General features: G+C 37.5%; 1 protein-coding gene across 4 annotated transcripts in view; it reads left to right on the forward strand.

Moving 5' to 3' along the window:
- The window catches only part of nlk2 (nemo-like kinase, type 2), a 172,694-nt gene extending 158,736 nt beyond the window's left edge, over nucleotides 1-13,958 (forward strand). For 2 of the 4 annotated variants that reach the window (XM_063031660.1, XM_063031661.1), the window contains 5 exons: nucleotides 6,352-6,438; nucleotides 6,884-7,082; nucleotides 10,706-10,799; nucleotides 12,253-12,303; nucleotides 13,796-13,958. In XM_063031660.1, coding sequence (XP_062887730.1) covers nucleotides 6,352-6,438; nucleotides 6,884-7,082; nucleotides 10,706-10,799; nucleotides 12,253-12,303; nucleotides 13,796-13,832 — 468 coding nt within the window. In that variant the 3' untranslated portion in view covers nucleotides 13,833-13,958. Of the gene's footprint in view, nucleotides 1-6,351; nucleotides 6,439-6,883; nucleotides 7,083-10,705; nucleotides 10,800-12,252 lie in introns of all 4 variants that reach the window. The other 2 variants (XR_010015909.1, XM_063031662.1) reach the window with 2 other exon arrangements.
- The last annotated feature ends 2,921 nt before the right edge of the window (nucleotides 13,959-16,879 follow it).

Here is a 16,879-nt window from a genome sequence, read left to right on the forward strand (position 1 = left end):
TCTACTGTTTTCTCTGCATCTAATCAGCCCAGCAGCCAGGGAATGACTTGGTACCAAGTGAAAGGGGGTGGGAAGATGTAGAAGTATTATGCTGATTAGGAGAACCATGCTGAAATGAACGTATTTGAAAATTTACTGTATCTCAATTCATTGGATGGTTATTGTAGGTAGTTATTGGGCCAATGGATCTCTGCAACTCTTTGTAGAGCAATCCAATACGTTTTCTTCCCACTTTTTACAATTGTGGAGTCCCCAGAGAGAAAAAAATTTACTTTATGTAAGTTTTCTTTGCAGCTGTTCCCTTGTCAGCCTTTAATCTCTGGATCTTTTATAAATCACTGTCCCTTGGCCTTGAACTACCTGCTAATGGGAATAGCTTCTCTCTATTCACACTGTCTCAATCAATCAGCTTGGGCAATTTTCATACCTACTTTAGCTCTGTAGTGGTACATGTTCCTAAATCTGTAACTTTGAAAATAATCTAATAATTGACAGATTTTTTGTAAAGCCCAGAGTACGTCCAGCCGCTAATGTAAGGGGGATAAATTGCAAATAGGGCATGTGTTCAGGAATTTGCAGGATGCATTGTTGCCTAAAATGTGCTATGTTGAAAGTAGTATTATAGGTTAGTTCAAAACAATAGAGATGCTTTACCTTTTCAAAGTACATTTATTATCAAAGTATGCACACATTATACAACCTTGAGATTCCTTTCCTAACAGGCAGCCACAAAACAAAGAAACCCAAAAGAACACAGTTTTAAAAAAAGACTGCTGAACACCCAATGTGCAGAGAAATGAAAACAAATCATGCAAACGATAAATGCAAGCAATAGTGTTCTGAACTGAAGTCCACAGACTCTTGGTTCAGCACAGAGCAGTGAGATGAAATGAACTGGCCCATTCCTCGCCCTCAGGCACGGACACCCTAACCTTTTCAATCTGGCCAGGTACCTAAATCATTGTCCAAACATTGGGTTCAGTCACTTCAACCCATTACTATTTCTGCAGCAAACTGTAACATTGTTAGATAAGCAGATGCAGGATACAGTAAGAAGCTAAAGTCAGATATAAATGGCATGCAAAAGTTTGGGCACCCCTAGTCAAAATTTCTGTTACTGTGCATAGCTAAGCGAATAAAAGATGACCTGATTTCTAAAAGCCATAAAGTTAAAGATGACACATTTCTTTAATATTTTAAGCAAGATTAGTTTTTATTTTCATCTTTTACAGTTTCAAAATAACTAAAAAGGAAAAGGGCCCAAAGCAAAAGTTTGGGCACCCTGCATGGTCAGTACTTAGTAACACCCCTTTTGGCAAGTATCACAGCTTGTAAACACTTTCTGTAGCAAGCTAAGAGTCTTTCAATTCTTGTTTGGGGAATTTTCACCCATTCTTTCTTGCAAAAGGCTTCTAGTTCTGTGAGACTCTTGGGCCGTCTTGCATGCACTGCTCTTTTGAGGTCTATCCACAGATTTTCGATGATGTTTAGGTCAGGGGACTGTGAGGGCCATGGCAAAACCTTAAGCTTGCACCTCTTGAGGTAGTCCATTGTGAATTTTGAGGTGTGTTTAGGATCATTACCCTGTTGTAGAAGCCATCCTCTTTTCATCTTCAGCTTTTTTACAGACCGTGTTTGCTTCCAGAATTTGCTGATATTTAATTGAATTCATTCTTCCCTCTACCAGTGAAATGTTCCCCGTGCCACTGGCTGAAGCACAAGCCCAAAGCATGATTGATCCACCTCCGTGCTTAACAGTTGGAGAGGTGGAAATTCTGCACCCTTTTTTCTCCAAACATACCTTTGCTCATTGTGGCCAAAAAGTTCTATTTTAACTTCATCATTCCACAGGACTTGTTTCCAAAATGCGTCAGGCTTGTTTAGATGTTCCTTTGCAAACTTCTGACGCTGAATTTTGTGGTGAGGACGCAGGAAAGGTTTTCTTCTGATGACTCTTCCATGAAGGTCATATCTGTGCAGGTGTCACTGCACAGTAGAACAGTGCACCACCACTCCAGAGTCTGCGGAATCTTCCTGAAGGTCTTTTGTAGTCAAATGGGGGTTTTGATCTGCCTTTCTAGCAATCCTATGAGCAGTTCTCTCGGAAGGTTTTCTTGGTCATCCAGCCCTCAACTTGACCTCCACTGTTCCTGTTAACTGCCGTTTCTTAATTACATTACGAACTGAGGAAACGGCTACCTGAAAACGCTTTGTTATCTTATAGCCTTCTCCTGATTTGTGGGCATCATTTATTTTAATTATCAGAGTGCTAGGCAGCTGCTTAGAGGAGCCCATGGCTGCTGATTGTTGGGACAAGGTTTGAGGAGTCAGGGTATTTATAAAGCTTTGAAATTTGTATTACCTGGCCTTTCCTAACGATGACTGAGAACAAGCCATAGCCCTAACAAGCTATTTAAGGTCTGAGACCTTGGTAAAAGTTATCTGAGAGCTCAAATCTCTTGGGATGCCCAAACTTTTGTATGGTGCTCCTTTTTTTCACTCTAAAATTGTACAAAATAATAATAATACACTAATCTTGCTCAAAATGTTGAAAAGAATGTTTCATCTTTAACTTTTTGACTTTTGGTGATCAGTTCATCCTCTACTCACTTAACTATTCACAGTAACAGAAATTTTGACTGGGGCACCCAAACTTTTGCATGCCACTGTATCAGTATTACAGTGGCACAAAGAGAAGAGCTGGCCTAAGTTAATTGGAAGGAGACACTAGCAGGGATGACAACAGAATAACAATGGCTGGAACTTTCTGGGGGTAATTCAAAAGGCACAGGATAGGTCATCCCAAAAATGAAGTAGTATTCTAAAGGGAGGATAATACAGCCATGGCTGACAAGTGAAATAAAGGTAGTAATGGGGGACAAAGAAATGGTAGGTAAACTTAAGTATTGCGTCAGTCGTCACTGTGGAAGATCAGAATGCCAGAAATGCGAGAGTGTCGGGGCAGAAATAAGTGTCATTGCTATTACTAAGGAGAAGGTGCTTGGGAAGCTGAAAAGTCTGAAGGTAGATAAGTCAGATGGACTGTACCCCAGGGTTCTGAGAGGGGTAGCTGAAGAGATAGTGGAGGCATTAGTAATGATCTTTTAAGGGTCACTAGATCTGGAATCGTTCTGGAGTACTGACATTAGCAACTTTCCACTCCACTCTTAAAAAAGGGAAGGAGGAAGAAGAAAGGAAGTTACAGGTCAGTTAGCCTGACTTCAGTAGATGGGAAGATGTTGGAGTCCATTATTAAGGATGAGGTTTCAGGGTACTTGGAAGCACATGATAAAGTAGGCCAAAGTCAGCATGGTTTCCATAAGGGGAAATCTAACCTGACAAATCTCTTGAAATTCTTTGAGAAAATAACAGACAGGTTAAACAAAGGACAGTCAGTAGATGTTGTTTACTTAGATTTATAGAAGGTCTTTGCCACACATAAGACTGCTTAACAAGATAAGGTATTACAGGAAAGATTCTAGCATGGATAGAAGATTGGCTGATTGGCAGGAGGCAAAGAGTGGGAATAAAACAGGCCGTTTCTGGCTGATAGCCAGTAACTAGTGGTGTTCCACAGTGGGTAGTGTAGGGGTAGGGACTACTTTTTTTCATGTTATATGTTCATGATTTGGACGACAGGATTGATGGCTTTGTGACCAAATTTGATGATACAAAGATAGGTGAAGGTCCAGGTAGTGTTGAGGAAGCAGGGAGTCTGCAGAAAGACTTAGACAAACTGGGAGAATTGGCAAAGAAGTGGCAGATGGAATATAGTGTATTGAAGTGTTTGGTCATGCACTTTGGGAGAAGGAAGAAAGACATATACTATTTTCTAAATGGGGAGAACATTCAGAAATCAGGGGTGTAAAGGGATTTGGAAGTCCTAGTACAGGATTTCCTAAAGGTTAACTTGCAGGTTGGGTCAGTGTAAGAAAGGCAAATGCTATGTTAACATTCAGTCCTCTTGAAATGAATGCAAGAGTAAGGATGTAATGCTGAGGCTTTATAAATCATTAGTCAAACTGCACTCGGAGTATTGTGAGCAGTTTTGAGCTCTTTTTCAAAGAAAAGATGGAGAGGAAGTTCATGAGAATGATTCTGCGAACGTAAGGGTTAATATATGAGGGGCGTTTAGTGGCTTTGGGCCTGTATTTACTGGAGTTTAGAAGAATGGTTGGGCAGGAAGTTTCATTGAAATGTATCGAATATTGAAAGGTCAAGATAGACTGGATGTGAAGAGTATGTTTCCTCTAGTGGGGGAGTCTAGGACCAGAGGGCACAGCCTCAGAGTAAATGGATGTCTATTTAGAGTGGGAATGAGGAAAAATTTCTTTAGCCAGAGGGTAGGGAGTCTGTGGTATTCATTGCCACAGTCAGCTTTGGATGTCAAGTCATTGGGTACACAGACATCCCACCCTGCAAAAACTCATTTCAGGGAGGTAGCACCATCAATTTGCGGGAGACTCCCAGAACTTCCAGGAGAGGTAGGATGTTTGCAATAGAGTAGCTCCTTAGCAGCTAGACAGTTAGTTTAAATAATGTTAACTATACTAATGAACGAATGACACCTGTTAAACTCACCTCAACATGTCTTTTACAGCCTTAACCCACCATGGGCAATAGAAAAGTCACTGTTGCAAACAGCGCAGCGAGCAACACTGTCATTATTTTTTATCCCTATTAGGCATGGGTACACTTTAGGGTAGTCTGGGTGACGTACTTTTTATATTTTCTTTTTTTGGAACACTTTGCCATGGCGCGTGCGCACTCTCTCTGTCTCGCTCTCTCTTGTGGTCGCTCGCGCGCTCTCGCTCTCTCTCATGGTAGCTCTCACACTCTCTCTTGCTTTCTCTCTCTCCCTCTCAAAAAAATTGATTTCCGTGATATTGTATATAGTTTGCAGGCATCAGGGAGCCACTATTAATATGCGGGAGACTCCCAGAACTTCCGGGAGAGGTGGGATGTCTGGGTATATTTGAAGCAGAGGTTGATAGGTTCTTGATTAGTCATGGTGTCAAAGGTTACGAGGAGAATGGGGTCGGGGGGGATAATAAATTAGCCATGATGAAATGAGGAAGCAAACTCAATGGGCTAAGTGGCCTAAATCTGCTCCTACGTCTTATGGTCTATTAACATGGATGTGCTTTATGAGGCTTACTGTTTTTGATTGCCTCATTCCTAGTCAGCCACTAATTACTCCATATTAGAATGAGCAAGAAAGTCACAATTGCCTATATCAGTTTGCACTAGTGTATACTTATAGCTACGTATATTACTTGTGCATTTATAAAATCTGATGTTAAGCCCACTTTGTGGAACAACGAAGCTAATATTGACAGGTACAGCAATCTACTTGTGCTTTTGAAGCTTGGCAAATTCTACTTGTGACTGCTTATTTGCAAGTTTATTTTAAATTTGCACTGTTGTCGTTAGTCTATTTCATCTAATGTAACTAAAGCATGGTAAATGTCACAAACTGAATAATAACTTTAAATTAGATTGTCTTGCCCTTAAGTAGTTTAGTTTAAACAATGGCAAGGCATGAACTTAAATGTGGTTACTTTATCAAATTCAGTAGAAAAGCATTAAATACTGGAAATATTCAACAGTATGGCAAGAAACAATTAACACCCTAAGGTTAATGACATTTCATCAGTTTTAATGAGAGGCCATTGACCTGTAGCATTGGCCTTGTTTCTATTTCTAGCTACCATTTAACTTGATGAGTATTTCCAGTTTATGACGTATTTCATACTTCAGACATCTAAAGCATTTTGCCCTTGTAGATTTTACAAATCATTGCCTGCAATAAAGTGTGAATAAACATACTGCTTTTCTGTTTCACAATTTTGGATTGGATTGAGATGAAGTAGTTTGTTTGGCTTTGGTGTGAAACCAAGAACTGGCTAAACTCTAGAAGTTCCCATTGCTTAAATCTGATCTCGTTGGCTTCTGAAATCAGATTGAATTGTAAATTTGACTTTGATTTGTTTCTTTTATCAGAAATTAAGGTTCTGTGTTTCAGCCACAGAAGTGAAGAGGGAAACACTTCAAATTAGTGAACTTTCATAGTAAACCATACCCTAATGAATTATGCACTTTAATCCCAAAAATAAAAACTGAATTAGATGGAGTTTGCCATTTACAAAACTGCTTAAATTATTCTGAGAATCATTGAAATAATGTTTAACACAGAAGCCTAAATTGAAAATGCCTTGTTAATGTTACTGTTCCTGTAATTTGTTTTTATCACAACTTGTCTGTTTTATTTACTCAAACATTAGAAGTGACATCGCACATCCTGTTGCAAATCACTGAAGTCTTCAAAGCCTTTCTTCCCTCTCTTCACAGCCATCACTTCCTGTCCTTTATACGCTATCCAGCCAGGCTACCCATGAAGCTGTCCACCTCCTCTGCAGGATGTTAGTCTTTGATCCTGTAAGTATGCGCACTTATTTTCCAGTATGAGAATCACTTCTCCATTACCTTGCACCACTGGTAATGCTAACAGGAAAACATCCAAAATAACTGTTGAATAGTGCTCAAGTTACTGAGCATTGGAATTGTTGTTCCAAAAATGTATGCAATCTTTAATTAAAATGGATAGGAATAAGTTAGAAAATTCAAGTAGATGTGGTATCATTTTCACGCCATTTCAGTAATTTTGTTATAATATACCTATTAACGTTTGATACCATTTAAAGCTATAGTAAAGCCGTTTAATAAGGACATCATTGATGGGACTAAACAATTCTATAGATTTAGCCTGAAAAATGATAATTTGATTTGTTTTGAAGAGTAGAATGTCGCCTCTCAAGTCAAATAATGGGGAAATAAGTAGCTTTTTTGTTGTTAAAAAGTTTTTGTTCCTTTTACACTGCAGTCAAAAAGAATCTCTGCAAAGGATGCCCTGGCACATCCATATTTGGATGAAGGACGGCTTAGATACCACACTTGTATGTGCAAATGCTGTTATACCACCTCTACGGGGCGTGTTTACACCAATGATTTTGAGCCCATCACCAATCCCAAATTTGATGACAGCTTCGAAAAAAATCTGACATCTGTTCGGCAGGTTAAAGGTTAGTACAGTTTTGAATACTGTTCCCTGTAGTTGCAGCGTTTTGTACCAAGACTATGAATGATTTTTTTCATCATTTTGTGTGTGAAGTGATACCTTACAAGTAGCAAGGTACGAATAACAAGTTATGCATCTTTATTACCTTATATAGATGCTGGCATTCGTTTACCACCCACAGTCACCCAATGCAAATGCAGGATCCTGTTTTGCTGCCTCAGAATTGTCCCAGTATCCAGCAACAAGGTATCAGTCCACAAGGACACTGAAGTAGCACTGACCACAAAACTGACAGGAAAGCTGAGGGTTTTTAAAACTTCTAGATCATACAGTATATTCTATTCTATTCAAAAAAAAATCAGAAAAGCAGGAAAAAAACATCTAAAATCATAGTTAATTACAAAAATGGTTTAAGAGACTTAAAAACCTACACTCACTCTCTCCGCCCCCCCCCTCCCCACTGCAGTGCAAGCCCCGTTGAGGTCATGGGTTAGCAAAAAATGCAAGAACCAGTCCTCTGGAGTAAGTAGTGAGGAATTTTGGCAAGATTGAGTTCCACAGCTGTACTCCCCAACTATTGCCAAGTAAGTTCAGTACCACATTGATCTGTACAAATGCCGAAGTCCTTAACTTGGTTGCCTTTAAACTCGTGGCATTTGCCAGCAAAACCTAAACCAAAGCATCATACCAGCTTTGCCATGTTTGGGAGTAGAAATTGGGTGTTTCTACTTCAATCTCAAACATGAAGTCAGACACCAAACATGCCCATTTGAACTTTGGAAAGAACAAAATCATACCTTTTGATCACCAGAATTCTGCTTCTTTGCTAACTCTTTATTTCCCTTGAACCACTTATTACAAATCTTTATCATCTCAGACTTTCAAAATGACCATCCAATACATCATCATGTTAATTGTCAGGTTGTAGAAGATTAATGAAGCAAAGGTATGGCTATGGTATTGAAATTGTAAAGCAACAGAGGGATCTAGGTGGTCAAGAAGCATATAGAGTACTCTTTTGCCTAATGTACAGATTATGATTAGAGAAGTTATGTTGTAACTTTTTAAAAGATATGGTCATAAACACAAGAGATTCTTCAGATATTGGAAATCCAGAGTAACACAGACAAAATACTGGAGGAACTCAGCAGACCAGGCAGCATCTATGGAGAGGAATAAACGGTCGATGTTTCATACCAAGACCTTTATCAGGACTGGAATGGAAGGGAGAAGCCGCCGGTGAGGTGGGGTTCCATTGGCTTAGATTAGAGTAGAACTGAGGAAAAAAGATTCATCTGGAGTGGTGGGAGGTCTTGAACTTGCAGCTTGAAAAGTTGGTGGAAGTAGAATTGCTGCTTATAAAGTGGATGCACACATGAATTCCCATAATGTAAAAGAAAAGACTTAGAGCCAAGAGCTAGAAAAAGTGATTAATGGGATGGATCAAATCAAGCCAGCTAAGAATTGTCGCCTCTGTTCCCTCCCACCAGCACATACATGAGCTTTCTGCAGAGAATAGATCTCTCTGATTTTCTGCATCCAAGAGTTGAGAAGTGATGCATAACAAGGCCGCAGTGACAGGTAGGCCTCAGACGGTGTACTTTTGAGGACACATGTCTAGAATTCCCTAACAGGCTTTCACAGAATGCAAAACTGTGGCTAGAACTGTGTCTTCTCTTAAAACTCTTATTTAATCTTTTTGTATAGTGTTTACATGGCTCCAGCATTTAGAGAATTAAAAATTATTAAAGTTAATATGAATTAGGAGTGTTTTCATCAGTAGCAGTAGACAACAGAAACATTAAACTTGAAGCCCCGTTCATGGGCTGAAATATCAGTCTTATCCAGGTTTAATATAGATGCAGAGAGGCTGATTCTTCAGTGGGAAATTCCACCCAGACTAGGTACACAGATCACTGCATTGGAGTGAAGTGACAGATCCAGTGGTGCCTGTCACCAAATCGTAGGACAGTGTAAATTTTGGATTTGCTTGCATAGCCATGGTCAAATCTTTCAGCAATTCTAGCCCTATTGGGAATTGATTCTCGTATATTGTGGCCCCAGTGATTTCAGTAGGAATTGCAGTGCTGTTGGGAAGGAGGCCGAAGGATCTTACATCCCTTTTTATCCAATTTCTACCTAAAGTTTGTTTATTTCTGACGTACAAGTGCCTAGACATAATAATTGTGAACTATAATTGTAAAAAGGAAATTATACCCTGTAGTGGTAAATGCAGGAAAATAGGATTACTATAGAGAGTTATTTCGGTTGGCGTGAACGAGCTGGGCTAAAAGAGTCTTAGTGTACCCTCAAATATGAAGTCAGACACCAAACATGCCCATTTGAACATTGGAAAGAACAAAAGCATTCCTTTTGATCACCAGAATTCTGCTTCTTTGCTAACTCTTTATTTCCCTTGAACCACTTATGAAGTTCTAATCAGTCATTACAAATCTTCATCATCTCAGACTTTCAAAATGACCATCCAGTACATCACCAAAATTGCTTTTCCACATCTGCAACACTTCCCACTTCTTTCCCAAGTTTAGTTTTTCCATCCCCAATATTATTGAATTTTAAGCACTTCTGAAATGCTTCATTGTCTTTACCTGCCTGTCATTCCTACATGCACGTGCTCCATATTTTTACTACCAATATTGTACCATCTATTCATATCTAATTTGGTAGATCTGGTTCACAGCTCTACTAACACCCAAGTTTAAAATAATCCTTTTCATCAAATTACTGCTTTGCTGCAGCCTCTATATCTTCATCGTTCTTCGTTTGAAAGCTTCTTGAACTCTTTGACTCTGGCATGTTTCTCCTATTTTAGTATTGGTGGTAGTCATTATCTATCTCCTCAGTGCTGAGAAAGATTCTCCTCATTCATCTACCTCTCCATTTCCTTTCAAAAAAAAAATCTTTGGAACCAAGCTATCATTGTGTTTAATTTCTTCCTTAGTGGCTGCACATGTTCATTTACCATTTTCTCCACATTTAATAAAACATTGGACATTCTTTACATTAAGACACATCATACATGAATGAATGAGTGAGAAGATCACACTCGTAATCCTTTCTTCTTTTTATTTTGGCATGTGCCTGCGTGGGTGCGAGTCTGTGCATGTGCATGCGTGTGCATGCATCCGTGATGATGTCTTTTTCATGGCTTTTTACAAGGTACAGAACGAGAGAGAGACTGTGTGGCGCGCTGCTCCTGTCACAGATAATTTCGCAGTATTTTCCCTTTATTTTATGAGGTCAAGTTGCGATCGCGACACTGAACGCGGCATGGATGGAAAGCGTACTCGGGAGTGAACCTGACTGGTTTCGAACCCGGGAACCTCTGCTCCCGGGTCTGGCGCCGATGTCATTGCGCCACCAGCCAGCCCATAATAATCCTTTATTCTCATACTAAAATTCCACTGTTATTCAAGATTTAAGATTGCAGGATTTTGCGAGGTGTATTGACCATTCATTCACATCCTCAACTGGTTTCCTCCTGCCCAACAGAAGTTCCATATGTGGGAAATTGTAAAAAAAAAACTGGTAAATCAATTTGACAATGACTGGAAGGCAGGAAGTTGTATTGTTATAATTAAATACCATTCATTTCCTATTCTACAGAGCTCATTCATCAATTCATTCTGGAACAGCAGAAAGGAAACCGGGTTCCACTATGTATCAATCCACAGTCTGCTGCATTTAAAAGCTTTATCAGGTATTTTATTGTAGACAGTTTGTCCAAGTATTTTTGAATTTGCAGTGTTTAAAGTGTTCCAGAGTTTTGTGTAGAAAAATTGTGGAAGAGCAGTAACTTCTGAACAAATTAAGAAAGGTATAAAATTCTATTTAATTTTCAGATAATTTTTTATAAACTTTTCTGCATAATGTATTTATTTAAATACCACAACATGTGAAATGCAATGATTAATAGACCATTGGCTTTTAGAAAGTAACATTTTAGAAAGAACATTATAATTTTCTATAGACCATCTTTGAATAGATTTGTCAGACAAACCCAAAACCATATATATATCACTCCTAATGATGAAAGTTATTTAGACTTCTGTTGGAAAACCTGTTATTTAATTTACTTTATTTTAGGATACTAAATCATTCTACTTAGAAGATGATTTTAAAATTTCTGTCATAAAATTATGAATTTGAAAATAGAATAGGAAATGCATTTTAAATATAATTCAATACATTTCAGCCGAAAGTTCTAGCTATATATCTAGACATGTTTCTGTATGGGAGAAAATATTAATTCTTAATGCTGATAAATGGTTTTATGTATATTCTCTGATACCTCTCCTATGTTCAATAATTATACCAAAGGAAGGCATTATATTCAAGCTCTGGCTCTTTTCTTATCCCATCAACATCACTCTGCAAATATGAAGCCATTTGTACCGCTACAAATTTCTACCTGAGGTCAGCACCATCCAGGGATTGAATTTGGCAATTTTTGACCAGTTTTGAAATCTGGAAACATAGAAAACCTACAGCACAATACAAGCCCTTCGGCCCACAATGCTGTGCTGAACATGTACTTACTTTAGAAATTACCTAGGGTTACCCATAGCCCTCTATTTTTTTAAACTCCATGTACCCATCCAGGAGTCTCTTAAAAGACCCTACTGTATCTGCCATACTCCTGTCTATATTATTCTGTATGAGAAGCAAATAAACTTGGAGTTCTTGATTTTGCTAGGAAATTATTTATTTTGAAATGTATTTCTGACATTAAGTACCGAGAAGGTTAACGCCCAGTATTGTAGTAGATTTGACGTATTTGTTTTACAAAGTGCATAATATATTGAAATGATTACCTAAACCATAAAATTAACATATAGTAAGGGCATTTATTTATAATGGTATATGTGTGCTTTCTTCTGAAGTTACATGATTCGTAAGGCCTAAAGACAAGATTCAGCAAAATTATTGATGTTTCAATTGTATTTTGTTAACTTTTATAGTTTTTAACCAGAATGTTACACTCACAATCCTTTATACTCTACAAATATTTTAATATGTAAGATAACAGCAATACACCCAAAGTGTGATCACTGACAAATGCTTATTAATTATTTAGAATTTTTGTTATTCAAAAGAGATTTGATATTTTGGATTTTCAAATTGATTTTCCCACTTTTTTTTTTCTTTAACAGCTCCACAGTAGCTCAGCCCTCTGAGATGCCCCCATCTCCACTGGTATGGGAGTAAGTGGAAGAAACTACTGATGACAAATATTTTAGGTTCTCACTGGAGTCTAAAATTTGCAGTACCATTTATGTCGGGACAAGTGTGTAATTTTACTTATAAAATTTTTAAAAAATAAATAAACCACTGATAATTGTAAAGAATATACTTTTAGGAATATGCTGGACTTGTATTTTTTAGGGATAAAATTGGTGGTTGTGCTTTGAAATAAAGCAGCTTTAGCAGGAGCTGCACAGTTTGTATGTATTTATGGAACCTTGTGCAGTCTTCGCTTTTTGGCTCGGGGGGAGTGGGGGGTGGTTAAATAAAAGCTGCACTAATTGAACTAGTTGTCTTGACATTGAAGTGGGATGAGGAGCAGGCATGTACAGGATCTCTTAAGGAATCAACGCTGTCCCATCTATTCCTGAAGACACTTTTTACCAAGGCTGGCTGCGAATGCAAAGTCTGTGCCGACCTATCATGAAGTCATGTTGGTTGATCAATTCTATAACTTCTCTTCAGAGCTGACAGTGGTTTGCTGTTGTTGTAATACATTGTGATTAGAAAGATGGAGTGAGTGTGGGTTTATCACTAGCAGAAGTAACTTATGTTCCCCAATCCCTTAATTATATTTAACCAATTTTTAGAAACATTTTGTTTTATTTCTGCAGTTAAACCTTGAGCATGCATCATCCCACATCACTTGTGTATATAAATCCAGTGTTGGGTAGATTTTAAAAGTCTTGACAATACTGTATAGAGGAATTAGCTTGCACATTTAGGTCTGTGAAATATTCTGTAAAAGTTATTTTCTGCACTGGACAGTGTAACAGGAAAAGCAGCAGCACATAGGCGATTATGTTAATTGTGTCGTGTCTTTAGGCAGAATTGTGGAAGTGTTGATCTGAAACGTCACAGTAGTGCAGAGTTTAAATATCCTTTCTGACAAATCCTTACCTACTGGAACACTGAAATATCCTGTGTATATGTATATATGAACAGAAATTGAAGGCTCTACCTCCAGGAGTGTACAACTTGGTTTGTTTACCTCCACGTTTTTTTAAAAACAATTCAGCGTGGGGATTTAAAACTTGAATGTCCCTTCCAGCTTTTATATTTAAGAAAAAAAAAAGTTTTTCACACGTACGAAGGAACCTTTATGGATTGTCTTAAATACGCAATTGTGTTCAAAGCTGAGAATATGACCCCAGGATCGGTCATGAATACTTGACTGTTAAATAACTGTAGTTCATATCTGTATTTAGCATTGGACTCTTGCTGCGAGTGACCCAGAGCAAAGGTGTACACACATTTCAAAATAGGTCCCTAATGTTTTATTTCTTTTGAACTTTTAACTTAAATTGCTTGCTGTGGCAGAATCTGTGCTGGAAATTGCATCTATTTACAATTAGGAACAATGAGGGGATTTTATGAATTATATAAAAAAAGGTATTAAAGCCCCCAAAGCTTTAACAATAAACTAAGGCTTGTATTGAATTCTGTTTTCAGTAAACAGGGGCAAAAAAAAATACTGAGAGCCTGCTGAGAAACCGGTTTCAAGACTTCTCCTGAAGTTCATCATCCTATGTGACACACTTGCCGGTCACTTTGTACAATGTAGATTTGAAGTACAGTGGTGGAAATTCATTAAATGTGATATTGAAAACAAAAATCTGTGGTACTAGTCAGTTTGTGCTACTGTATATTTAAACACAAGTCCTCAGTTTGTTATAATATCCCGTTCTGATTGTAATATGCCATTAATTCTCACACATGCATCTTTGAGTAAAAATATTTCCCTTTAGTTTGGTTGCTATTTGTATTGAAGTGCTTAAACATTTTTTTGCAGTTTTATTCAAATACACAAGTTTTTAATGTGTCCTTTCTGTAAACATATTTTAAAACCACTTCTGCACCTTTAGAGGGGGAAATGCTAACAAAAAAAGATGCTGAATTTTCTTCCTCGAATTGAGGAGGATTTGGTTTTGGATTGCAACCATTTAATCATAAAAATGAACATATGGATAACTCCATAACAGACACAAACTACCTATTCACTGACTAAAATGTTTTCATTATGTTTGAGGACTTGTTTGTTTTTGTATAGAAAACTGTATTTAGGATTGATCCATTACCAAAGACTTGTCTTGAACCTCTACTTGAATATCTACTAATAGTGAAATAAAAGATTTTTACAAAGAAATTAAATGACCTTGATGTTAAGCCATAAGTGAAATAGTTTGCATTTGCTAAAAACTGAAAAGACTGTAAATGCTTGAGTCAGGCAGCATCTCAGAAGCAAGAAACAGCATCAACAATTTGAATCATTGACCTCTCATTAGATCTTACGAAATGTAGTTCACTTTGCTTCAAATTGAAGTTCCACTAAATGCAGAAATTGATGTGTACACTACTGTTTTTATACTCCTTGCTTTCATTATTTAAATGGTTAATAATAGATACTGAAATGTTCAAAGTTACCATGGGCAACTTGCTGACTGCACCTAGAAGCATTATAACCAACACTGGAATTGAAATTCCACAATTAATGAGTATATTGATGCTGCAGCAGTTAAAATACTAATTTAGTTGCTAAAAATCTGGACTGATCTAGAGAAGTTAAAATCCTACCATGGCAGATGTAGAATTGCAAAACAATGTTCAGTAACTTGGGTATCAAACAGCTGGATCGTTGTGAAAAACCCATCTGGTTGCCTGTGTAACTCCCATTTCCCGAGTAATGTAATTGATTCTTAAATGCTGAGGTTTGTGGTTTGGTAAAGCAGTTAATGACACCCTAGTTGATCCATTAAAGTAGAAGATAATATTGGGAGTATTCCAGGTCGAGCGTGGTCAAGGCAATCTTGTTATCTCCCACCCTCCCTCAGCTGATGACAACATTTGGAAGATACTTTGAAGTTAGCAAAGGCACGTAATTTTGTGTGGGTGGGAGTCTTCAATGTTCATCACCAAGAGTGGTTTGATAGCACCAACATTGGCATGGTTTTATGAAATATCCATTTCCTTAGTACTGATACAAATCATATTGTTCCCTAAAGCGTGCTTCTGCCTGATTTATTATTTCTATAATTTAATAACTCAAGTTGGGGACGGTGTAGTAACTTGGTGATTAAATTACTGGAATAATGACCCAGACTTGTGCTTTCAAATTAAACCATGGCAACTTGGACATTTAAATTAACAAAATAAATCTGCAATAGAAACGCTGGCCATAAACCGGTAAAATCATTTGGTTTATGATCTTTGGGGCAGAGTCTCAATGCCAAGTCTGAACCCAATCAGTTTCACCTGCATGATGGGTTTCGATTGAGCTGGGTATACGTTCTGATGGGACAATGGAGTTTGGATTTGATCAGTGTGTGCTGTACCAATATAACTTGGTAACATATCCCATCAGTACAATGCTTAATATCTCAACTGTAAAGATGATACTATTGGATTATTTTTAAAAACTGATTAATATCAGGCTTGATTGCTGTGGCAGAGATAACTGCAGAAAAATCATAGTACTCAGATCCAGGTCAAATTGGATCACATTGTAAACACAATCTGCATTTTGGAATCTTGAGCCACACACACGCAATGCTGGAGGAACTCAGCAAGTCAGGCAGCATCAATGGAAAGGAATATAGAAGACCCTTATGCCTGACTTACTGAGCTCCTCCAACATTTTGTGTATGTTGAATCACTTTGGAGTCAGATTTTAATTGTCGCCCAAATATACTTCAATTTTAGTACAGAAAATCTGCTATCCATCTATGAAATCTCAAACCACAGTGATTAACTTTGAACTGCTTTCTGAAAAGGCCAGGTAGCCATTTTTAGGCATTTGGGGACAGGTAATAAATGTTAGTCTTGCTTCTGGCACCCACCTCCTAAGGATTAAGTTTTTTAAAAGAAATTGGCTACATTATATGCAGAATTAATTTCTAGTTGGTAATGAAGTAGAATAATAATATTTTACCTCCTGGTGTTTGTTAATATTATACTTGATCTATAGTTCTATATTCATATAATCAATGTCTCTTGGGATCCAGTTCACTTGAACTACTTTCATTCTTGATAATTTTCTCCAATTAACATAATTCATATATTTAGAACCTAATGATGATTTTACAGTCAGTTTGGAAAGCCTGATCCTATTTATAGAAGCCAACTACATTTTGTTTCAAAAGAGAAAAAAAGTGAATGCTCTGCTGCAAAGCTTTCCTAAAAGTTTCCTGTCTCTTAAAACAGAGGGATATTTCCTTTTTCTCTAACCATCACTGGCTGATATTTTGCATGCTCATGGGAATATGCAAACAATGAATAGTTTAATATATTTCTGCAGTTTGTTTTTTTTCCAGCAGGAAATTGTTTGGATGAGTTGAGAATGTGCCATTAAAAGGAACCAAATTAACATTTGTTGACCCTAATTAACTCTAGGTACAGTGTAAAGTAATATATTACCCTTCCTGCCCTCTCAGTGTTTTGTAATTCCCTGAGCAAATCCTCAAGTTATTACCACTGAAATAAATTTGAAGAAAAATACATCCTAATTATTTAGCACTGGTTTGAAAGATCAGTTATTCC

The sequence above is a fragment of the Mobula hypostoma genome, chromosome 23 (genome assembly GCF_963921235.1).
Source record: "Mobula hypostoma chromosome 23, sMobHyp1.1, whole genome shotgun sequence".
Taxonomy (NCBI): domain Eukaryota; kingdom Metazoa; phylum Chordata; class Chondrichthyes; order Myliobatiformes; family Myliobatidae; genus Mobula; species Mobula hypostoma.